The sequence below is a fragment of the Mobula birostris genome, chromosome 13, assembly GCF_030028105.1.
Source record: "Mobula birostris isolate sMobBir1 chromosome 13, sMobBir1.hap1, whole genome shotgun sequence".
Classification (NCBI taxonomy): Eukaryota; Metazoa; Chordata; class Chondrichthyes; order Myliobatiformes; family Myliobatidae; genus Mobula; species Mobula birostris.
This window is the reverse complement of record NC_092382.1, coordinates 70,641,942-70,667,128: the sequence shown is the minus strand read 5'-3', so window position 1 is coordinate 70,667,128 and position 25,187 is coordinate 70,641,942. Positions and strand designations below refer to the sequence as shown.

The window sequence follows — 25,187 nt, the reverse complement described above, 5'->3', positions numbered from 1 at the left end:
TATCACCTCCTCAGCCTCCTGGAAGTCCTATTCTCAATTATTGACGAAATGAAATAACATACTAATCTGAATTATACTCCATCTGCCATTCATTTGATCACATCAAGAGATGATCAAGATCTCTCTGCAAGTCCCGATACCATGTTCACTGTTTTCCACATCACCTATTTTAGTGATGCATACATCTCAGCCAGTTCTCTCCCATTTCCCTCCATTCCAACAGTGCTGTTGGCCTGGAGATTTCTCAATACATTTTGAGATATTTAGCACCTCCTCTGCTATGATGTAGACTATCACAAAACCATTTGCATTGACTATTTTAAGTTTTGCATCATTCTCTACAATGAAAAAAAAGCAGGATAAATATTGATTTAAGATCTTGCCCATCTGCTGAGGCTCAATATAAAGAAGTTTACTTCCAGAAGTGATCAATTTTTGATCTCTTTTTGGTACATCACGCGGATGCTCTTCAACACTCGTTGTGCATTAAAGTTTAATTTGTCAGAGCCCACAGTCTTACTAATGTCCGGTGTGTTAGAGGAAGCTGATAGACTGTGATTGATCGACTCCCTGTATCAGAGACAGAGACAACATCAGGTGAGAAGCCACGTGAGAGCTTTGAGTAATAGTGACAAACAAGACTGAGGTGACAGAGGGAGTTGGGACTCGGGCGAGTGTATGCATTTCCTGTGCCCTTAGCCCCCACAGAGATAACAATGACTATAGCAGCCGTATTTGTCACATGTGCATTGACACATATAGGGAAACACGTTGTTTGCGTTGGAGAGGTGCCGTGGCAGTTCGCAAGTGTTGCCATGCATTCGGTGCCAACACAGCATATCCACAACTCAGTAACCCTACCTGTGCATCTTTGGAATGTGGGAGGAAACCGGGGCAGCCAGAGGAAGCTCCCACAGCGAAAGTGTGCAGGCTCCTTTCGGGCAGTGGCCGGAATTGAAACGCAATCTTAAAGCTTATGCTAACCACTATTCCACCATGTCATTCTGTTATCCTTAACTTAAATACTCCAACACTGGTCACTAATATCTCCCACTCAAGAATGACCTCCAAAGTCCTCTCCACTTATTTACACTCTTACTGCTGTGCTCAGTGATTCTAACCAGACAGAGAGAGTCTCCCTGAGAGTTTGAGGGAACAGGCATGGTGTTTGCCAAGTTACACTGTTTCATTTACTGATTCCCAAAAATGATTCCGGAATGGAAAGGCTTGTCATAGGAGGAGGTTTTGGTGCTTTGGGAAGCTAATCACTGGAATTTAAAAGGATGATTGGGACCTTCAATGAAACCTATCGAATATTGAACGGCTTTGATAGAGTGGATGTAGAGAGGATGTTTCTCATGATATGGAGGTGGATGGAAGAGGTCTGAGACCAGAAAACACAGCCTCCTAATAGAGGGGGCTGAAGGAAGTCAATTTAGAACAATGAGGAGGAATATGTTTACTCAGAACGTGGAGAATATGTGAAATTCTTTGCCACAGATGTCTAAGGAGGACAGGTGATCTGTTATATTTAAGGCAGAGGTTGACAGAATCTTGATTAGTCAGAGCATGAAAGGATATGGTGATAAGACAGGAGATTGTGGTTGAGAGGGAAATCTGTCTTTCCTGATGCAATTTTTGAGGAAATAACAGCAAATACAGACAAAGGAGAGTTAATGGATATTGTTTATTTGGATTTTCAGAAGGCATTTGATAAGGTGCTGCACATAAGGCTGCTGAATAAGATAAATGCTCGTGGTATTACAAGAAAGGTGGAGCGCTTAACAAAGTGTGGTCGCACCCAGAGTAATGCATTTACTCTGGTGGCCCCACTAGAGGAAGGATGTCGAGTCTTTGTAGAGGCTGCTGAAAATATTAACAAGGGTGCTACCTGGATTAGAGAGCATGCGCGACGACGGGAGTTTAGACAAACAGCGACTGTTTTTATTTACTAGAGCGGAGGAGGCTGAGAGTAGATCTGATTGATGTTTCTAAGTTTATGAGCGGCACAGATATACAAGACAGACAGTATCTTTTCTTCAGGGTTGAAATTTCCAGTAGAAGGGGCCATGAATTTAAGATCAGATGGGGATAATTCTAAAGGACATGTGAGGTACAGTTTGTTTTTCAATTTGAGGTTGTGGGTATTTGTCAATTTAACATTATTATTTCGGCCACACTGCGGAATGTACCGTCCTTAGCAAAGTGGGCAAAAGGATTCACTCCCCGGATTACCCCATCCCGGGACTGGTGTCCCATGAGCACTGCCTCTGGGCTCTTACTGTCTGTGTAATTACCCAGGGCATCACTTGGGGGCGCTCTCCGGACTGAACATACATCGGAGGCAGTTCCGCTGATCCGGAGGTGGAATTACGTCTCTGGAACTGACTCTGACGTCACAGAGCGCGCTGCTGGAGACGGGGTCCGTCAGAAACTTTGGGAATTAAATCTGTCACGGTCCATTAAAGGCGCGGGGGAGGGGGTGGGCGGAGAGTCTGTCAAACTGTGGGTGGGGATGTGCACACATTCAGATGTTCACAGTATCAGACTCAGTCCGGATCTGAGTTCCTGCAGAGACTTCAGTTCCTCTTCCCCGGTCCAACTGATCCGATTGTCCCACAGCCTGAAACAGATGGAAGAGTGAAGAGGAAATAACAAATTACACAACAGTGTCAGCAACAGAGGACTAGGGTTAATGTTTCAACAACATTCACAGACAAACACAAGCGGAAACCCGGCGGATCCGCTGATATTTTATGACATTGAATATGAACACAATCACTCACCAGATCCGCTCCAGATTCGGGAGGGCCAGTATGAGGCGGCGAAGAGCGGGGACAGATTGGTCTGTGAGCGAGTTTGATCCCAGATCCAGCTCTGCCAGTGATTGGGTTGCACTGAGAGCGGAGACGAGATCATCGACACCAGCATCAGTGAGACCGACCTTGTACAACCTGGAGATGAGGGAGTGAGGGTGAAGGACACCGAGAGACAGTGGACGCTATGAATCTCGAATGTTGACCAATTAGACAATTACTGATCACATTAATGTTCAGCGTCAGACACCCAGTGACTGTAAAGACAATCTCCCACAGTCTTACACTTACCACAGTTTCTGCATTTTACACTCCGAGTTCGTCAGAGCCTCAGACACCAGTTTCACCCCTGAATCTCCTAGTTCATTTTCATTCAGGTTCAGCTTCGTCAGTGAAGGGTTTGTGCTGAGAGCGGAGGCAAGATGCTTGGCACCAGAATCTGTGAGACCGACATTGCTCAGCCTGTGGATGAAAGGGAGAGTGTGGGTAAAGGCCACAGAGAGACAGGAGACGGTAGAAATTCCCAGTGTTTATCAGTAATACAATTACTGATCACCTTAATGTTCAGTGTCAGATACCCAGTGACTATAACCGCAATATCCCTTTCTGACACTTACCATAGTGTCTGTATTTTACACTCTCGATTCCTCAGAGCTGCAGACAGCAGTTTCACTCCTGAATCTCCCAGTTTATTCATCCCAAGCCTAAACACAAACAGACAAATTGATGAACAAATTGATTCAGACAGTGGTTCTGAGGGAATTCCTCTCACCCGGTATTTCAGGAAACATTAAACCCTTCAGTAAATCACTGACCAATTCACATGACTGTCAATGTCCCTCACTGCCCAGCTCCGAATGTTAGTAATTTAGCCTGTCGGTGTGACTCTGTAAACTTTCTATATTCTGTCTCAGTCCCCGACGTTAGGAAAAAAATCCTGACGAGATGGTAGAAAGCTGCAGCGTTGAAGGGCTGGAAAAAGTCCCACAGGGAGGAAGAGTTGTGGATGAGAACGTGTCCATGGGAGATGGTGGAAGAAAAGCCCGCCAGGGCAAAAGGGATAGGCAGAGTAATCCCACAGGAGGAAGGGAGATGGGGAATAGAGATACCACGGGAAGGAAGGGGAATAGAGAAGAAAGATGCCACAGAAGGAAGGGAGATGGGAAAGAGATATCCCCACAGGACGAGGGGGGTGGAGAAGAGGGATTCCATGGGAGGACGGGAAATGGAGAAAAGAAATCCCACAGGAGGAAGGGGGATGTGGAAGACAGATGCCACAGGAGGAAGGGGGATGGAGTGGATAATTACCACAGGAGGAAGGAGAATGGAGAAGAGAGATCCCACAGGAGGAAAAATGTATGCAGAGGATAGATCCCAGAGGAGGAAGTGGGATAGGGAAGCGAGATCCCACAATGAAGGAAGATAGGTAAAGAGCCATCCCACAAGACGAAGAGGATATGGCAAAGACAGATCCCATAGGAGGAAAGGGAATGGGGAAGAGAGATCCCATAGGAGGAAAGGGGGATGAAGAAGAGAGATCCCATAGGAGGAAGGCAGATGGGGAAGCAAGATTCCACAACAGGATGTGATGCAGACGTAGATCGCACGGGGAGGGTTGGTCAGAATTGAACCCCACAATTGGAAGAGGTGATGCCCACATGAGTGTTGGGTATCTGGCAGTGAACAAAGTCACACTGTTGGAGTGATCGTGATAGTCACACGCGGGGAGAGGGGTTGGGAAGGATAATCTCGGGTATTTCTCTCCCTCTCACTGGGACATTCCTCTGATCCTCTCTTGTACTTCATCGGGAAGAGGGTGCGCAGATCCGTCACACCTGCTGCAGTCAGTGTCGGTGTCGATGTCAGTGACAGTGAGAAGGAACATTGTCAATTGACGTGTCACATGCAGTGAGAAACACGGCCATTCATGTGATTTACTACCATTAAACCAACGGCCATTGTTCGCTCATCTGAAGTCTCCAACATCTCTATACACGAAACCATAGGGCACTCCCGTTCTTGATTTACTGACCGATTGTCTATTAATTTGTCACAAAAACTCATAATCTGCTTTACCTTTACATTAAAACAAAATAATGAAATACTTTCACAGATCAGACTGAGAAATAAGTGAAGTTACCCCAACTCCTGGCATTTGTGCAGCCCAGGTACCAGCCGCTGGATTCCTTCACACTGAATGTGGCAGCCAACTAGGTCGATATGTTTTATTGTATCACAGAGTCCGATGACATGAGACAGGACCGCACAGTCAATCGGGGTCAGTGTCATTCTACTGAATGAAAGTGTTTCCACAGATTCCAGTGCGGCCTGAGCCAGCCCACAATTCTGAGACTCAAACAGGTAGTGCAGTGTGTTCAGGAGGCTCCTTTTACCAGCTTCACTCCTCGTGTTTCCACTCTGGCGTTTAACCTCCTCCCTCACCCAGTCAATCACCCGGCAGGTTGTTTGACGGGGAAATGGTCCCAGAAACTCCTCCAGGCCCCGAGCTGTCATTGGAGAGGAGAGGCCAGCAACAAAACGGAGAAACACCTCAAATCGGCCATCTGTTGTGTTGTGGGCTTCAGTGAGGAATTTCAGGATATCCCCGGGATGTGGATTCATAAACTGTGCGAGTGCCGCTACAAACTCCTGGATGGTGAGGTGTGGGAATGTGTACACCACACATCGGGGAGAATCCTCTCTCTCCAAAAGCTCCATTAAGAACCCAGACAAGAACTGGGAAGGCTTCAGATTGTAGTTGATTAAATCTCCATTTGTAAATACAATCTTCTTGTCAAACACACCTCTGAAGGCCATCTGACCAACCCTGAGTAACACGTCACGGGGGTTCTCAATCTCACGGCCGTGGTTTTTCAGGATGTTGTAAATATAGTAGGAATAGAGTTGGGTTATGGTCTTGGGAACTCGCTGGGGGTCCCTGTCTCTTTTTGCGAAGAAGGGTCCCAGTGCCAGAGCGAGGATCCAGCAGTAGGAGGGATTGTAGCTCATGGTGTACAGGATCTCGTTCTCCTCCACATGTTTGAAAACAGCTTCTGCTACCGTCTTATCTTCAAAATGCCTCATGAAATATCCCTTCCGTTCTTCATCGACAAATCCCAGGATTTCAGCCCAGACATTGATTTCTGCCTTTTCTAATAAATGTAACACAGTGGGTCGGGTGGTCACCAGTACTGAACACCCTGGCAGCAGCTTGTGCTGGATTAAACTGTACACAATATCCGACACTTCACACCACCACTCGGGATCTGGGCACTTGTGCTGAGGTTCTGTATCTCTCCGACTGTCAGCAAAATCAATTTTATGTTTGAATTCATCCAAGCCATCGAATATAAACAGCAATCCCTCTGGGTTTTTCCAAACCTCTCTCAGGAAATTCCCAAAGTAAGGATACTGATCCAAAATCAGTTCCCTCAGGTTTACTCTGCAGTTAATGGAGTTTAAATCCCTGAATTTGAAACTGAAGACAAACTGGAATTGTTGGTATATTTTCCCCGTGGCCCAGTCATAAACAATCTTTTGCACCATTGTTGTTTTCCCTATCCCCGGGACTCCAGCCAATGCTGCCGAACTCCCAGATTTGCATTTACTTTGGGAAAAGCTGCTCTGGAACAACTGATCAGTCCGGAGTTTTTCCAGCTCTCTGCGGAGATGTTGTTTTCTCCACTCCTCGTGGTCTCTGCCTCTCGCCAGCAGCTCGTGTTCCACCAGTCTCCGATCACGAATAGTAGAAATGACCGTGATCTCAGCGTATCGATCAACCAGCTGGAAAACATTCACCTTCTCCGTCATCAGGATCGTGTTCACGCTCAGTGTTTCGGTTTGTGCCCGCAGAGTCTCCTTGTGTTTCTGTTGAACATCTTCCATGGGAACAGAGAAAGAGTCAAAATGTTAGACGCCTCAACTCAGAATTTAGTAAACAACAAATAGTGCAGCACAAAGCTCTTGTATCAATTTAATTTATCAGAATATGTTCATACACTAAAGTAAATTTGGTTGCAGTGAATCAGAATTGTGACGAAAAACCAAGTTATCAGAAGATTGATGCTGATGAGAGAGATAAGGGGAACAATGGAGAAACATTCAAAATGCTAATAAGAGAGAAGAGCGAGATTAAAGAGAAAGAAAGACATTTCAGATATTGACAGATCGATTGCTTTGAACCTGAACTGTTTGAAGTTTAATGGACAGGCGATACCCCAGCAGGGGGATAAAAAGAACAGGTTCGCTAAGGCACGACACACACCACGAGATCACGAGATAACGAGACCCTGGAAGAGCGGTGTGCCCCCACAAGTTGGTTAAAGTTGGAGGTCTGGTTCGAGGGAACCGACCATAGACTGACAGGGTGAAAAGGAACGATCGGCGGGAACCTGGTGTGTGTGCCCGCCCTTGCCTGGGTGCCGGGTTCACCGCGGAAGAACGGTCGTATCCAGAACGGAGGGATCACAGTCGGTGACCACAGAAGACATAAATGGGTTCGCCCGAAAGCTAACTGCGAAGAACATCAAAGGTCTGTTTGAATCAAAATTTGCATTCTCTCTCTCTCTCCAACAGCACAACAGCGATTACTGCAAACTGTACTAAGCTGAACTGAACTCTGCGTCACTTGAGACTGATCATTTTACCCCTAGACTGCGATAGAACTTGGCTGATTCCTGTTACCCTAGTTCTGTGTACACGTGTGTATTATCATTGCTAACCTGTTTCATTTACATCCTTACGATTAGAGTACTGTGTTACTTATTTCTTTAATAAAACTTTATTAATTTCTGTTAAACCAGACTCCAACTAAGTGGTCCATTTCTGCTGGTTTGGCAACCCAGTTACGGGGTACGTAACAGAATAAAACAAAAGAAACCTACTGCATGTCGATCAGCAACGTTGTAGGGGTGGTGGGGGTCAGCTGTCAAGGTCTCGCAAAGCTGACTCAGACAATCAGCGTTTCTAATCAAACATAAATAATTTATTCACCCTACTATACCACGGATGCTGGACAACTCACCGAGATCATCCAGAAGAATGTCCGGGCCTGCAGATCTGCAGTCTCATGTCCACTAAACAGTATACACGGGAAATACTCAGCAGGACAGGGAGAATAAAAACATAGAGACATAGAAAACCTAGAGAACAATACAGACTCTTCAGCCAACAATTCTGTGCCGAACATGTCACTACCTTAGAATTACCTAGGCTTTATCCATAGCCCTCTACTTTTCTCAGCTCCATGTCGCCATCCAGGAGTTTCTCAGAAGACCCTACCGTTTCCGCTTCCACTAACGTCGCCGGCAGCCCATTCCACGCACTCACCACTCTCTGCGAAAGAAAACTTACCCCTGACATCTCCTCTGTACCTACTTCCAAGCGCCTTAAAACTATGCGCTCTCGTGCTAGCCATTTCAGCCCTGGGGAAAAGCTTTTGACTATCCACTCGATCAATGCCTCTCATTATCTTGTACACCTCTATCAGGTCACTTCTCATCCTCCGTCGCTCCAAGGAAACAAGTCCGAGCACACTCATACTGTAAGGCATTCTACCCAATCTAGGAAACATCTTTGTAAATCTCCTCTGCACCTTTTCTATGGTTTCCACGTCCTTCCTGTACTGAGGCGACCAGAATTGAGTACAGTACTCCAAGTGGACTCTTACCACTGTCTTGTATAGCTGTAATATTACATCTTGGTTCTTAAAATCAATCCCACGACTGATGAAGGCCAATGCACCATATGCCTTCTTAACCACAGAGTCAACTTACATTGCAGCTTTGAGTGTCCTATGAACTCGGACCCCAAGATCCCTCTGATCCTCCACACTTCCAAGAATCTTACCATTAATGCTATATTCTGCCATCATATTTGCCCTAACAAAATAAACCATCTCACACTTATCTGGGTTAAACTCTATTTGCCACTTCTCAGCCCAGTTTTGCATCCCATCAATGTCTCGTTGTAATCTCTGACAGCCCTTCACACTATTCACTACACCCTCAAACTTCGTGTCGTCAGCAGATTTACTAAACCATCCCTCCACTTCCTCATCCAGATCATTTATAAAAATCACGAACAGTAGGGATCTCAAAACCGATCCCCAAGGCACACCACTGCTCTGGAGAAAGGGAGAGAGTGGATGCTACAGATCTATTATTCAAATTGAACTAAAATTTTGAAAAGCAGGATCATTTCCAATCCCGGTAGCATCTGGTAAACCTCTCTTCTCCGAGTTCTCCAGATCCTTCCTGTAATGGACCGACAGAATTGAACCAATTCTCCAAGTGCAGCCAAACCAAAGTTTTATACATCTGTAACCTAAAGCTTCGATAGACTTAGTGCTCCGTACAATGAAGTGAACTATGTGATCGTATCTTCTTCATTTACCTGTGTTGTCACACCTAGCGAGCTACGGACATTGACAACAAACTCCCTCTGCACCTCAATGATGTTAGCGTCTGCCAGCTACTTTAAACATCCCCCATACCTTCACACTTTTCTGGATTAAACTCCATCTGCTATTTGCCCACTCGCCTCTGCAACTGATCTATACCCCACTCAACGGCTGTGAAGGCGGATGAAGGCTGCAACAAATCCACCAGCTCCAATCGTCGTGGTTTCCATGCCATTGGAATCAGTTGGTTGATTTGTGAAGTATTGTGTGCTTCTTGGAGTGCAACATCAAGTATTCGTTAAACAAATTCACGCACAGGCGTCTTCGCTCTGGGGACCTCTTCTTCAGAATGAAGACCATCATCCTCGACCTCGAGGGATAGCCACGACGATACCCCACTGGACTCTTTGAGACTCTTCTTCCCTCTCCATTACTCATTGTCTCACCTCAGCTTCAGAAACCATATATTTCATTTGCAGACTAAATTCACAACATTTCCCATCACCGTCACGGGACGGTGACAAACTATGCTCTAATCCTCTTTGCAACATGCCGGTTCGAAATTCTGATCAGCTGATATATATCGACTCTCACCAGACGGAGATTTGCCCTGTAACAGTTGCTCCTCACCTGACTTCTACCATTTAATCTGCCTTCCCCAATTTAACATCCCCACCCTGTGTATCACCTAAGCTGCAGACCTCTCTTTATTCATAACCATCTCAGAACTTGAGTTGTGTTCATTGTTCCCGAAACCTCTCCCACTGAAACCCGAGCCCGTCCTGAAATAAGGGATAGCCGATGTCAATGTAGGACCTGGTCTGGATGAGGTGTGGGAAAGTTACTTGCAGTGAAAGTACACCTGAAGAATGTGAAACCTCACGGTATGTCAGGATCCTGACAGGAGTGTGCGGGACCTCAGAGTGTTCCGGAGCCTTGTAAAGTAGTTAAAGGGTTTCACATTGTGTGACGGCTCTTGCAGGAGTGTGTGGCATCTCGCAGCGTGTAGGTAGACGGCAACAGGCTTGTGGAGTCTCGCAGCGTGTCAGCCCCTGCCAGGGGTGTGTGGTGTCTAGCGGTGTGTCAGTACCCTGCCAGAGATGTGCAAAGTTTCACAGCGCATTAGGATCCTGCCAGGGGTGTGTGGGGTTTCCAAATAACAGGTATACTCTACATAGGGGTTTATTGTGTAACGGATCTTGAAAATGACATTTTAGTCTTCACCATGTATCTGGGGCCAGCAAATACTGTTTATATCATCTTCTTAGAGAGTTGAGAGTTCTGAGGAAAACAGCGGTGATCTGGCGCTAAACGATGCAGGCATGTTTTCTCAGTAGCCATTCATTCAACGTATTCGAGTGAGACAGGGAACGTAGGAAAGCATGGATTGTATAAACAGTTACATTAGAGAATGGCAAACTAGTAGAGAAGTTGTTCTTCAAAGATCCAGGGGAGTATCTATTGCATGTTCAGAAGTGGTTACCTAGAGTGCCAGGATTTAGGTGTTTCAGAAAGAACAGGGAGGAAGACAAAAGGGGTGGGCGTGGCACTGCTGATCAGAGATAATGTCACGGTTGCAGGAAAGGAGGAAGTTATGGAGGGATTGCATACTGAGTCTCTGTGGGTGGAAGTTATAAACAGGAAGAGGTCAATAACTCTACTGGGCGTTTTTTTATCGACCACCCAATAGTAACATGGACATCGAGCAGCAGCTGGGGAGACAGATTCTGGAAAGATGCAAGAATAACCGGGTTGGCGTGGCGGGAGGTTTTAATTTCCAAAATATTGATTGCAATCACCCTAGAGCAAGGGCTTCAGATGAGGTGGAGTTTGCTAGGTGTATTCAGGAAGGTTTCCTGATATAATATGTAGATAAGCCTACAAGAGGAGAAGCTGTACTTGATCTGGTATTGGGAAATGAACCTGGTCAAGTGTCAGATCTCTCAGTGGAATAGTATTTTGGAGATAGTTATCACAATTCTGTCTCCTTTACCATAGCATTAGAGCGGGGTAGGAACAGACAAGTTAGGAGTGAGGAGAAATATGAAGTAATTGGGCAGGAACTTGGAATCATAAATTGGGAACAGATGTTCTCAGGGAAATGTATGGCAGAAATGTGGCAAACGTTCAGGGGATATTTGCGTGGCATTCTGCATAGGTGCGTAGGGTACAGGAACCGTGGTGTACAAAAGCTGTTGAAAATCTCGTCAAGAAGAAAAGAAAAGCTTACGAAAGGTTCAAAAATCTAGGCAATGCTAGAGACCTAGAAGATTATAAGGCTAGCAGGAAGGCGCTTAAGGATGAAATTAGGAGAGCCAGAAGGGGCCATGAGAAGGCCTTGGCGGGAAAGATTAAGGAAACCACCCAAGGCATTCTACAAGTATGTGAACAGCAAGATGATAAGAGAGAATAGGACCAATCAAGTGTGACAGTGGAAAACTGAGTATGGAACCGGAAGAGATAGCAGAGGCTCCTAGTAAGTACTTTGCTTCAGTATTCACTACGGAAAAGGATCTTGGCGAGCATACAGACATGAAGAAAGAGGACGTGCTGGAGCTTTTGGATAAGTCTCCGGGACCAGACGAGGTGCACCCCAGGTTACTACGGGAGGCGACGGAGCAGATTGATGAGCCTCTGGCAACTATCAACGCATCATCAATCGGGACAGGAGAGGTTCCAGTGGGTTGTAGGTTTGTAGATGTTGTTCCCTTATTCAAGAAAGGGAGTAGAGATTGCACCGGAAATTATAAACCAGTGAATCTTACTTCAGGAATTGGTAGACCGATGGAAAAGACACTGAGAGGCAGGATTTATGAACATTCGGAGAGGCATAATATGATTAGGAATAGTGAGCATTGTTTTATCAAAGGCATGTCGTGCCTTACGAGCCTGATTGATTTTTTTTGAGGATGTGACTAAACACATTGATGAAGGTAGAGCAGTAGATGTACAGTATAATGGATTTTAGCAAGGCATTTGACATGGTACCCTATGCAAGGCTTATTGAGAAAGTACGAAGTCATACGATCCAAGGGGACATTGCTTTGTGGATGTAGAACTGGCTTGCCCACAGAAGGCAAAGTGTGGTTGTAGGTGGTTCATATTCTGCATGGAGGTCGATGACTCAGGGATCTGTTCGAGGTCCCTTTCACTTTGTGATTTTTATCATTGACCTGGATGAGGAAGTGGAGTAATGGATTAATACATTTGCTGATGACACAAAGCTTGGGAGAGTTGTGGATAGTGTGGAGGGCTGTCAGAGGTTACAGCGGGACATCAATAGGATGCAAAATTGGGCGGAGAGATGGCAGATGGAGTTTAACCCAGATAAGCGTGAGGTGGTTTATATTGGTAGGTCAAATATGATGGCAAAATATAATATCAATGGTAAGCCTTTTGGCGGTGTGGAGGATCGGAGGGATCATGGGGTCCGAGTCCACAGTACACTCAAAGCTGCTGCGCAGGTTGACCCTGTAATTAAGAAGGTATACGGTGCATTGGCCTTCATCAACCGTAGGACTGAGTTTAAGAATCGAGATGTAATGTTACGACTACATAGGACTCTGGTCAGACCCCACCTGGAATACTGTGCTCAGTTCTGGTCACCTCAGTACAGGAAGAATATGGAATATATAGAAAGGGTGCAGAGGGGATTTACAAGGATGTTGCCTGGATTAGGGAGCATGCATTTTGAGAAGAGGTTGAGTGAACTCGGCCTTTTCTCTCGGGAGGATGAGAAGTGACCTGACAGAGGTGTACAAAATAATGAGAGGCACTGATCGTGTGGATAGTCAGAGGCTTTTTCCCAGGGCTGAAATGGCTAGCATGAGAGGACATAGTTTTAAGGTGCTTGGAAGTAGGTAAAAAGGAGATGTCAGGGGTAAGTTTTTTACGCAGAGAGTGGTCAGTGTTTGGACTGGTCTGCCGGTGGTGGGAATGGGTACGATAGCGTCTTTTAAGAGACTCCTGGATAGGTACATAGAGCTTCGAAAAATAGAGGGCTATGCGTAAACATAGGTAATTTCTGAAGTAACTGACATTACTCAATGTTAGGCGCAGCATTGAGGGCCGATGGGCCTGCATTGTGTTGTAGGTTTTCTACATATCTATATTTCTAAGTCAGTGTGAGAATTCTACAGCTGTATCTGTTCCCTTGGCAAGCAGCATGAAGAACATTGAAGAATAATTTTGCAGGCAATTTGTAGAGATATACTAAGTCAGTGGTGCAAGGAAACTGAGGGGTTTTGGTGGCAGAATATGGACCGAAACAATAATTACGGAAGTGACAGAGACTGAGAGGTCTTTCTAAAGTTCCTAATTAGCCTATCTCAGGTCCTATAAGAACAATAACATATTTGGAATTTGTTCTTGGAAATGAGAGACGCTGAACCAGGACACTGGCAGGGATTCCTCATGTTTCTGATGAAGACTTTCGAATACTGAGATACAACATTGGCTACTGTAAGATTAATAACTGTTGCAATATCTGTCTTTCCTTCGCCCTCTCCTCTGTTAGATGTGCAGTTGGATGATACAACACTGTCTGTGAATATGAAGCTTTTCGGACTCTGAGCACTTGCACTGCCCAGGGCTCCATTTTCACAGACACAATGTGCTTATGGATGAAGTGAGCTTCTCATCAGTCTGGAGCATGTAATTTATCTCAACATTTTTTTTATCGATTTCTTCAGTTCTTCTCAGTTTCCTCGCCGCATTAACACAACACTGGGTTTCTCTGACCTAATTGACAGCTCTTACCCGTCCACAGTTTCCATCACACACCACAGGCAGACATGAATTTCAGTTCTGTAGATTTTTCAACCCTCACTGTCCCCCCACCCTACCCTCACCTCCACTGTCTCCTGATGGACTTCCCACTGTTTGCATTAAGAGAGTACAGATATAAACAGACTGGGTTGCAGTTGCTTTTTTGGGATTGGACAGGTTAGTTGGAATATGGCCTGGTTTTCTGTTTAAAGGGAAGCTGTTGCTGGTATTCTGTGACTAGAACTTCAATCGATGTCCAACTTGAAGAACTGATTATCTGCGGGGACTGACGGAGTTTAGAGAAATGAATTAGGATGAGGGATGTTCGGCAGTGGGGAAGGGGGAGAGAGGCAGGTAGGGTGAGGTTTCGACCTTTTGGGGTGTAGAGGTTTCCCAGATTTCCCCTCCACCGGATTGCTCCTTCGTATGCTCTGACCCCGGTGGAAGCAGCTGTAGTTCCAGGCACCAGAGAGGAGTCACCCCTTTCCTCAAGTCCCGACTCTCAGCCTCGTTCCTCATTATGTCCTCTGAAAACTCTTCCTCCAGGAGACGATGTTTCTATGTGCCTTAGTATGTACTGTGTCACAGTGATGACATTTACCTGGTCAAACCCCCATGACTCATCAACATGACCGTTCTGCGCAAGTGTCAGCGGTTGGTGGAAACAGCATTTTCTTCACCTACCTTTCAGCTCACTGGGGATCTCCCGTAAACCTTGAGCGGGGTCTGATCGCTCGTACGGTGCACAACCTGTTTAATTTTAAACAGTTTGGTGAAATCAGATGTGTTGAATTATAAAGTGTGCATTGTTTGAATCCGAATTGACATTAATCTCTACTATTATCTCACCATATTCCTGTATTTCTTTAAGTATTTTGTCCAACTTTGGGACGCCATTCCGCATTTTCACAAACGATTCCCACATCACCCTCCGGGCGCGGGAGCCTCTCTCAATCACCAGGCTCAAGAGGAGTTTAGAACCATCCACCAACTCTCCCTTATCAGCGAGATCAGAGATTTTCTGTGAGGTGCAGAAATGAACATATTGGGGACTGCCAGATTCACAGAGAATGCGAAGTAAGCGATGTACCCTTTATCGGGATCACACGGCCGGATGCCGATCCTCTCTGGAGATGGGCTGTACATTCAGAGCAGAGCACAGAGAGGGGCATTCACCGTGAACCTGGCCCACCAGTCAATGAGATCCTGGCTGGTCTGTGACCACTTTGTTACAATGATTCCAACCCATAAATAATTCCTCATCAGATTTGACAGTCAATAAGAAATCATGAAATATGATTTATCATAAAGCAGATGAACAAAGAAGTCAAGAAGCTTTTTTTATAGCACGTGTTCAGTCTCAGAGAAGTTACAGAAAAGATGATGCGATTAATCTTCTCAGTCTGCCAGTATCCAACATGACGGCGACTGGCACCCACTGTATTTCCATTTTCTTTTCTGGTGGCGTTTCTTCAGTGATTACATCACAACATCACAACATGGTAGTGTACCACGAAAGACACAGTTTGCAGTTACAAATTATAACACAAGCACCTCCACCCAAAAGAGAACACTGTCGAGTTCCTGTGACACCCACAGATGATGCCCAGGTTTTCACTGAAATCCTACGGTCACGCTCTGCGATCGTCCTAAACCGAAATACCGTATCATATTTCTATTTAATGTCCATTATGTTAAGTCTATACAACAGTTACCCACTTCCCTCGCTGTGAAAATGAGCAATCACCCACCAGCCCGGGGGATATTTTCACCCCTTTTCTGTCATCGGTGCAGATTCATAATTTTGTGATTGTACAGGGCATGCAAAATTTGGGCACCCCTGGTCAAAATTTCTGTTACTGTGAATCGTTAAGTGAGTAGAAAATGAACTGATCTCCAAAAGACATGAAGTTAAAGATGAAACATTCTTTTCAACATTTTAAACAAGATTAGTGTATTATTTTTGTTTTGTACAATTTTAGAGTGAAAAAAAGGAAAGGAGCACCATGTGAAAGTTTGGACACCCCAAGAGATTTGAGCTCTCAGATAACTTTTACTAAGGTCTCAGACCTTAATTAGCTTGTTAGGGCTATGGATTGTTCATAATCATCGTTGGGAAAGACCAGGTGATGCAAATTTCAGAGCTTTATAAATACCCGGAATCTTCAAACCTTGTCCCAACAATCAGCAGCCATGGGCTTCTCTAAGCAGCTGCCTAGCGCTCTGAAAATTAAAATAAATGATGCCCACAAAGCAGGAGAAGGCTATAAGAAGATAGCAAAGCGTTTTCAGGTAGCCGTTTCCTCAGTTCATGAGGTAATTAAGAAATGGCAGTTAACAGGAACGGTGGAGGTCAAGTTGAGGTCTGGAAGACGAAGAAAGCTTTCAAGAGAACTGATCGTAGGATTGCTAGAAAGATAAATCAAAACCCCGTTTGACTGGAAAAGACCTTGAGGAAAGTTTTGCAGACTCTGGAGTGGTGGTGTACTGTTCTACTGTGCAGCGACACCTGCACAAATATGACCTTCATGGAAGAGTCATCAGAAGAAAACCTTTTCTGCGTCCACAAAATTCAGCGTCAGAAGTTTGCAAAGGAACACTTAAACAAGCCTAGTGCATTTTGGAAACATGAAGTTGAAATAGAACTTTTTGGCCGCAATGAGCAAAGGTATGTTTGGAGAAAAAAGGGTGCAGAATTTCATGAAAAGTACAGCTCTCCAACTGTTAAGCACGGGGGTGGATCGATCATGCTTTGGGCTTGTGTTGCAGCCAGTGGCACGGGGAACGTTTCACTGGTAGAGGGAAGAATGAATTTGATTAAATACCAGCAAATTTCTGGAAGCAAACATCACACCGTCTGTCTTCTACAACAGGATAATGATCCTAAACACACCTCAAAAATACAAAATGGACTACCTCAAGAGGTGCAAGCTGAAGGTTTTGCCATGGCCCTTTCAGTCCCCCGACCTAAATGTCATCGAAAATCTGTCGATAGACCTCAGAAGAGCAGTGCACGCAAGACGGACCAAGAATCTCAGTAAACTAGAAGCCTTTTGCAAGGACGAATGGGCGAAAATCCTCCAAACAAGAATTCAAAGACCCTTAGCTGGCTACAGAAAGCGTTTATATAATGTGATATTTGCCAAAAGGGGTGTTACTGAGTACTGACCATACAGGGTGCCCAAACTTTTGCTTCGGGCCCTTTTCCTTTTTTGTCATTTTAAAACTGTAAAAGATGGAAATTTAAAAAAAAAAAAAAAACACTTGCTTAAAATATTAAAGAAATGTGTCATCTATAACTTTATGCCTTTTGGAAATCAGGTCATCTTTTACTCGCTTAACTATTCACAGTAACAGAAATTTTGACCAAGGGTGCCCAAACTTTTGCATGCCACTGTATATTCAGTATTTATTTCCCAGTTGTTCATTTATCTGCTTTAATATCCGATGAGTCAGATTTTGGACACCTATGATGTGTGAACATTCAAACCCATTCTCTCGCTCACTTACCCGATGTTCCTCTTCACTGAACTGATTCTCGAACGTTAACGCCAGGCTCATTCCGTGCACCACTCCTTCCATCGCCTGCTCCAGCCTGTCCCGGTAGAAGTCAATCAACTGCAGAAGCTTGAAATCGTTCCAGTTTGCCAGGAGCTCGGTGATTACTGAGCTCGGACCTGTGGAGCGAAGCGAAGGAAACTAAAGACATTATCGAACCTTTATTGCTCAACATCTTTCCATCTAGAACCTAAGGTCGGTGCACCATGTTACCAAACACAATCAGAAATAGACACACACAGGTGTTACCATTTTGAAGCACAAATCAGGGAAGGACTTACACAGCGAAAGACATGGCACTGAGAAATATAGAGCCAACTCCAAGGAATTTAATTAATTGATAGTGGCGTCACGTGGAGACAGGGTATTAAAGAGAGTCCTGGAACATTTAATTTTGTTAACCTAGCTACTGAGTAGAGAAATTGGAGCTGTATGAGTCGTTCGTGAGGTCTTGTTTGGAGTATTGCGTGCAGTTGCACCTTAGATCGACTTCAGTATATTTCAATTCTCATTAATCCCACCTGCATTTACCTACTTCTTGAGCTGAATGAATGGTTTGAGGTGGTTAACATTACACAGGTCTGTGAAAGTAGAAGTTAAAACGAAGATTAGGAACAGTATTTTGCTTAGCCTGACATCAGTGATGTGAACAATTCTCGGCCATTGTAGAAGCTGTATCAGGAGAAAATTCAAAAGGCCTAACAAATTCAACAATGCTTTGTGAAACAGAAATCACACTGGCTTAACCCCTTGCAATACTTTTGAGGATGCAACTAGCAGAATATATAAGGAGAGACCAGTGAATGTAGAATATTAGGATTTTCAGTAAAATCACGTATTACAGATTATCAGGCAAGCGTAAACCACGAGGGGTTGCGGATAAAGTAATGATACGGACACGAATTTGTTGGTCGAATTACATAGATTAGGCATAAATTGATTGTTTTCCGAATGGCAATGAGTGAAGGGTGGTACCACCGGAATCAATGCCAGGACCCGAGTTATTCAGAAAGGCTATTTCCACGAGGAAAATAAATGAAACATCTCCATGTTTCCAAATGACCTAAATCTGGATGGAAGGCGAGAATCGAAGAGACAGGCTGCCGACAGATTTAATCTTCTCTGGGAAGTTGAGAAATACCTGGCAGATACAATACGAATAACAAATATACGACTGGCCACTTTGCTGCGTACCCGGGTGTTTTTCTGATGTTGACGCCACTGAGTCTCGTCCCTCGCCGGCTCCATCAGCCATTGTGAAGACGGGTGTTAACAGATTCTGGTTCTCTGCAAGAAACAAAATCAAGAGTAGGGTCAAGTATTAATTTAGGTATAAAGGAGGAAGCTGATATGCGTACCGAACAACATACTGCCAAAAACATAGTCCTTTCCAATGAAATCATGATATGGCTTGATCCTTCTGCACACACCCAGACAACTTCTGGAAGATACTTTATGGCCGGATTACTGGATGAGATGCCCGTGCTTTTCCAGGCAATCCCGTGACATGAGCAAGAGTGAGGTGTCACACTGGCTTGTCAAGTCAACAGAACGGCAATACAGGTTGGAGGTCCTGAGCAGGAAACACATACAGCTTGTGCCCTCCGGCCACTAGTGGCGCTATGGTGATCAAAGGACATCTGGTACAGCAGCGAGTGCTCAAACACTTCTGCTGACCTTGGCACATCTATTCCTCACTTCGCCAAATTGTACACATTTCTCCATCACACCTGATTCTCAGAGTCTCCTTCCATTTTTTTTTAAATTACGAAGTATTGACGTCACTGGCAAGACTACATATCTTGTTTCAGGCAATGTGGAAAGCCAGTCCCGCGTACAGCATCACGACGTCTTGCCTTAAACCACTATATTTTCACTGGCAGGTCTTCAGCGCCTAAATTTCGTTCAGGATTTATTGGAGCATATCATCTGGTTACCATTGGATCGTTACATCCAATACAGCAAGTTTTACAAAAACATCTTCAAAATAATTTTAAATGCTGGAATTATTCAACAAGACAGACGGTGTAATACTTTTTTTCAGGTCGAGGGACCATAATCAGAATTGAGCCAGTCCACAGCTGTTCCCCAATCTGCTGAAAACTTCCAGTATACTCTGTTTACGTTTCACATTTCCCTCACCGAAGATTTATTTTAATTATTTAATGGATAAGAATTTCCTCAATTGCCTGTAAAAAAAATCCTGCAAAATTAAGCAAGACTATTGGAATACCATTCGATTTCCCTAATGCGACAATCTTCAATGTTTTATTAGATAGAGTACGAAACTAACAGCATGGAGCATAACCTCGATACGTCCCTTATCTCGCTTCATTGCGTCTGCACCCGAGATGACACTCTGACTGCCGAGTGGCAGTCACCGGACCTTGATAAGATCACTGACCTGGGGATCGGGGCGACACGCGGTCTGGGGATAGGGGCGCCGTGCGGACTCGTTGCGGTGGTGTTGGTGTTGTGTGAATAACTCTCCTTGCAGCTCGCAGACAATCAAGGGAGACCCTCATCACAAACAACCGAACAGAGAAATAATACATTTAAGGCCACGTGTTTCTTAGTTACCCGGACAACAATTCGGCAATATCTGAAGTTTATTGAACAGTTGCGTGCAACGGTGAGATAACTGTATTTCATAGGAATACCTTCACCGAAAGTTAGAGAGCAGCACACACAAACTTCTGGAAGAATTGAGCAGATAAGGCAGCTTCTATGGACAGGAATATTACGGTCGACGTTTCAGATCCGGGGCTTTTCATCCGGACGTTGATTCTCTATTCATCTCCCGAGATGCTGCTTGACCTGCTGAGTTTTGTGTGTGTTGCTCTGGATTTCCAACATTCTCAAATTTCTTGTTTTGTGACTAAATATATATTTCTCAGTAACCTACCTTGTACTGGGTCTCCCGATTCGGATCTCTTTGAGTCCGTTATTGTTTTTGTGGGTAAACGTGCACTCCGGAGTAAATATTACTTCCACTTGATAATCAGAAACAAAAAGATGGGTTTGTCAGTCGATACGCTTCTCCACTCCCCCCCCCCCTCCCACCGCACCCCAAGCAGTTACTGTATTCGGTTTTGATCGGATTAGTGAGCTCAGATTAATTCACCGGGACGTCAGCAGTACACCGGACATTCAAAAGTGTCATGGAAGTGAGGTTCCTGCAGCGAAAATTACGACTGAGACGGTACTCAGGAGGCTTAATGGTCTGAGGGTGGATAAATCTCCTGGACCTGATGGAATGCACCCACGGGTTCTGAAGAAAGCAGCTCTAGCGACTGCGGTGGCGTTTACGATGATCTTTCAAGAATCGGTAGATTCTGGCATTGTACCGGGTGAATGGAAAATTGCAAATGTTACTCCGCTACTTAACAAGGGTGGGAGGCAGCAGAAAGGAAACTGTAGACCTGTTAGCCTGATATCAGTGGTTGGGAAGTTGTTGGAATCGATTGTTAGGGATGAGATTACAGCGTACTGGAGCCACATGACAAGACAGGCCAACGCCAGCATCGTTTCCTGAAAGGAAGATCCTGCAGTTCTTTGAAGAAATTACAAGCAGGGTATACAAAGAAGATGCAGTAGAAATGGTGTACTTTGATTTTCAGAAGGCCATTTGACAAGGTGCCGCACATGAGGCTGCTTAGCAAGATAAAAGCCCATGGAATTACAGGGAAGTTACTAGTATGGATGGAGCACTGGCTGGTCGGCAGAAAAAAAAGAGTAGACGGAGGAATGGGTAGTGTTGAGGAAACAGAGAGCATGCAGAGAGACTTAGATATTTAGGGGAATAGGCAATGAATTGGCAAATGAAATACAATGTTGGAAGGTGTATGATCATGCACTTTGGTGGAAGAAATAAACTGGCAAACTGTTATTTACATGGGGAAAGCATTAAAATGCAGGGATGCCAAAAACTTGGGAGTCCTTGTGCAAGATGCCCGAAAGGTTAACCTGCAGGTTGAGTCGGTTGTGAAGAAGGTGAATGCAATGTTGGCATTCATTTCTAGAGGTGTAGAATATAAGAGCCGGGATGTGATGTTGAGGCTCTATAAGGCAATCGTAAGACCACACTTAGAGTATTGTGCAATTTTGGGCTTCTTATGATAGAGAGGATATACTGACATTGAACAGGGTTCAGAAAAGATTCAGTAGAATGATTCGAGGAATGAGAGGGTTACTGTAGGAGGAACGTCTGGAAGCTCTTGGGCTGTATTCCCTGGGGTTCAGGAGAATGAGGGGGGGGGATCTTATAGAAGCATTCCAAATGTTCAAAGGACTGAAAAGATTAGATATGACAAAGTTACTTCCCATTGTAGGGGATGCTAGGGCAAGAGGGCATGACTTCAGGATTAAAGGACGTCCTTTAAAAACTAAAAAAAACTGAGATGCAGAGAAATTACTTTAATCAGAGGGTGGTAAATCTGTGGAAATCCACAAGCGGCTATGGAGGCCAAGTCACTGGGTGTATTTAAGGCAGAGATAGACAGGTTCCTGATTAGCCAGGGCATTAAAGGGTTTGGGGTGAAAGCGGGGGAGTGGGCGTGAGTGGATGAAGTGGAGCCGCGCACGATTGAATGGCGAAGCAGAATGGAGGGGCTGAACGACCTACTTCTGCTCCTATATCTTATGGTTTTATGCCGCGACGCCTGGCACAGAATTGGACCGTTAATTGGCTATGTTTTTGAAAACAGGGGCATCGGGAGTAATTAGGTCCAGATCTCATAAATGCTCATATTAGAGATAGGGGAGGGCCGTCTGAATAGGAAATACAACCATTAGCCACTCTATTCGGTGGATATGTATACCAGCTCGTCAATGCGATCCAGTGAGTCATGTGGCTGCAGCTCAAAACGTAAAAACATGCAGGCATGGTCAATACGTATGAAGGGTGTTCAGGGGAAACTTCAAGATGGGGAACAAAAGTGATCCAAACGTCTTTGACCGTGGGAGGATTGTTGGTGCCAATATCTCAGAAACTATTCAGCTCCTGGAACATTCACGCACAAATTGTTCCGTTTACAGAGAATCGTGCAAAAAACAAAAGCCAAAAAAAAAACAACAAATCAAGTGTGCGAGAACATCGCCCTAATGAGAGAGATCAGGGAGACCGGCCAGGCGGAAACAGGCAGTTATCTGGGCGAGAACCCGCTCTAATGAGAGAGATCAAGGGGATTGGCCAGACTGATTCAGTCTGATAGGAAACCGGCAGCAAATCAAATATGCACAAGTTATAAAAGTAGTGTGCAGTGCAGCATCACTGAACGGGTAACATACCGAGCATTGAACTGGACGAGCAACAGTAGCAGAAGGTCCCGAACATACACTCAGTTTCCACTTCATTAGGTACAGAACGAACATAATAAAGCGCCCACCGTGTCTGCACTTCGGTATGTTTTTGTCAACAGCCAGTGAATTTACTTGGAGAAAGTTTGTATTAAATACCGTTGCCTGCTGTACCCCGTTATTGCTAAAATAAAAAAAAACGCATACAGAAAAAACCAGATCCAACAAGCCGTGCGATTTTAGAGACCGTATTGATCTGGTAGTAACACTAGACGCATTGCCGCGACGAGTGGGCGCATTGAAACACCGTGACTTTTCCCCGTATAGTCTCTCTTCTTACCTTGTGCTCAGCTCCTGAGTCTGGTCCCAGCCTATCGAAGCAGCTGAATTTTATTTTGGATCTTTTTGGATCTCCCCCTCCCCCTCCCACTTTCAAATCTCTTACTAGCTCCTTCTTCAGTTAGTCCTGACGAAGGGTCCCGGCCTGAAACGTCGACTGTACCTCTTCCGAGAGATGCTGCCTGGCCTGCTGCGTTCAGCAGAAACTTCGATGTGTGTTGCTTGAATTTCCAGCATCTGCAGATTTCCTCGTGTTTGAGCTGAATTTTATGTGCCCTAACCGTGAGGGAACACACCCTGAGCAAGGGTCAGTTGATAACACGCTCATAAACCTAAACAGCACACTTTTCAGCACGTAACGCCACATCCTGTTCCACAACGCTCATGTTAAAGCATTTGTATCGCTTGAATGCGCATTTCTAACATACGGTTCCAATCCGAGCTACTACGACAGTGCACAATTGCAATGAGTAACTTCCACTGGAAAATTTGATCTGCTCCAGAGAGCGATCACAACCCGCATCCTGGTTCCATTCGGTTGGTGTCGGCGCTTTGATTTATTATTCACCCTGGGCCCAGTTTATTGCCAGACTATAAACTCCAGTGACAGCTCAGGGCAAAGACCGCTGCGTGTTTACTGCACAGGCACCGCAGACGGAAGAACTCTGTTAGGTGTGATCATATATTTTGCCTTTGGAATATATATATTTTTATGAACACTGGATCCTTCCTTTCTCCAGCCTTAACTGCTCTCCCATCGCGTAGACTTGCGCTGATCTTAAAGTTAGCCCGTTTATACAGCCAGCTTTAGCAGTTGTCTGATGGTGGTCTATTGGAATAATGGGCCAGTTGGGGAGAAACATGCTGAGATTACCATTTCCCCCAGATAGCTACGGGTCAAAGTCGACAGCAGATTAAGAACCCCCTTCTCCTTCACTTTACTACTCACTCACTGGAAACACGTTACCATATCCCAGCAGCAATCATATCAAATTACGACCATTCTCGCCTGTGAATTTCCCTGATGTCTAATTTATTTTATACATACACTTACCGTTCTGCGTCAGAGGTCGATAGAAAACTCCTGAACATAAAATTAGCTGGATCTTTCATTTGTCAATGTGTTCTGTGGTATCAGCGACCTTAGACCTGCTTCAGCGAATAAACTCTTTAAAATTTTATGAACCGTAACAGTAGGTAAACACACCTTGAACACACCTTCAGATAATAACACACTCATAACCTGAACTTCACCCTTTACGCTACACCCTGTTTCATCACGCTTTTCTTCAAACACGCAAATACTCATTTTACATCAATGAGTCTTTGTAACATGTGTTCCGAGTCAAAAATTATTAATTCAGAGCACCATAGCAGTGGCCACGTTTTCTCTGGAAAAAATTGTCTACTGCAGAGAGGAATTGCAACCTGCAGTTGGTTCGATTCGGTTGGTGTCGGCGCTTCGATTTATTCTTCAGCTTGGGACCAGTTTGTTGTCACACTATAAACTCCAGTCACAGCTCAGGACGAAGACCGCTGTGGAGGTATTACTCAGAGGCAGCAGAAGGAAGGACGCTGTGAAATATCATGAACTATTACACATTTTTCATTTTTTTCCCCTTTTGAACACGAGACATTTTCCCTCTCCTGGTTTTAACTTTGACCCAGCTGCCTGGAGCCGCACTGGTCTCAGAGTCAGCCCGATAATAAAACTGTCTTCAACAGTTGCACCCAGTTGCACCATTACAGCAATCGGCAAAGTAGCAGCTGTGCCGAGATTACAACTCCCAGAGATAACTACCGGTCAAAGGCGACAGCAACATAGGCGCGCCCTTCCCCTTCAGATGACCGTTCTTACTGGAAACAGTAGGTAACCAAATCACAGCACCAATCATATGACATCACGGCCATTTCCCGCGGATGAATTTGCATCCATCATACTTAACTGATAGATACATCTCTTCAGTAAGTGATGGAAAGACTAGCGACATTAAACTCACTGGGTCACT

The 25,187-nt window shown here is 44.8% G+C and overlaps 2 protein-coding genes and 1 long non-coding RNA gene across 3 annotated transcripts in view; 2 read left to right on the top strand and 1 right to left on the bottom strand.

Moving 5' to 3' along the window:
* LOC140206955 (uncharacterized) overlaps positions 1-25,187 on the top strand; it is a 136,565-nt gene that overhangs the window by 91,791 nt on the left and 19,587 nt on the right. The window lies entirely within an intron of this gene.
* LOC140206960 (uncharacterized) overlaps positions 1-25,187 on the top strand; it is a 41,986-nt gene that overhangs the window by 11,878 nt on the left and 4,921 nt on the right. The gene's annotated exons all lie outside the window — the stretch shown is intronic.
* On the bottom strand, positions 2,443-17,580 carry LOC140206958 (NACHT, LRR and PYD domains-containing protein 3-like). The gene is made up of 8 exons (XM_072275253.1): positions 17,494-17,580; positions 14,833-15,004; positions 14,668-14,733; positions 4,957-6,694; positions 3,434-3,520; positions 3,108-3,278; positions 2,787-2,954; positions 2,443-2,623 (listed from the first exon to the last, which is right to left on the bottom strand). The coding sequence occupies exons 1-8, from the start codon at positions 17,563-17,565 to the stop codon at positions 2,536-2,538; spliced, it is 2,562 nt and encodes an 853-aa protein (XP_072131354.1). The 5' UTR covers positions 17,566-17,580; the 3' UTR covers positions 2,443-2,535.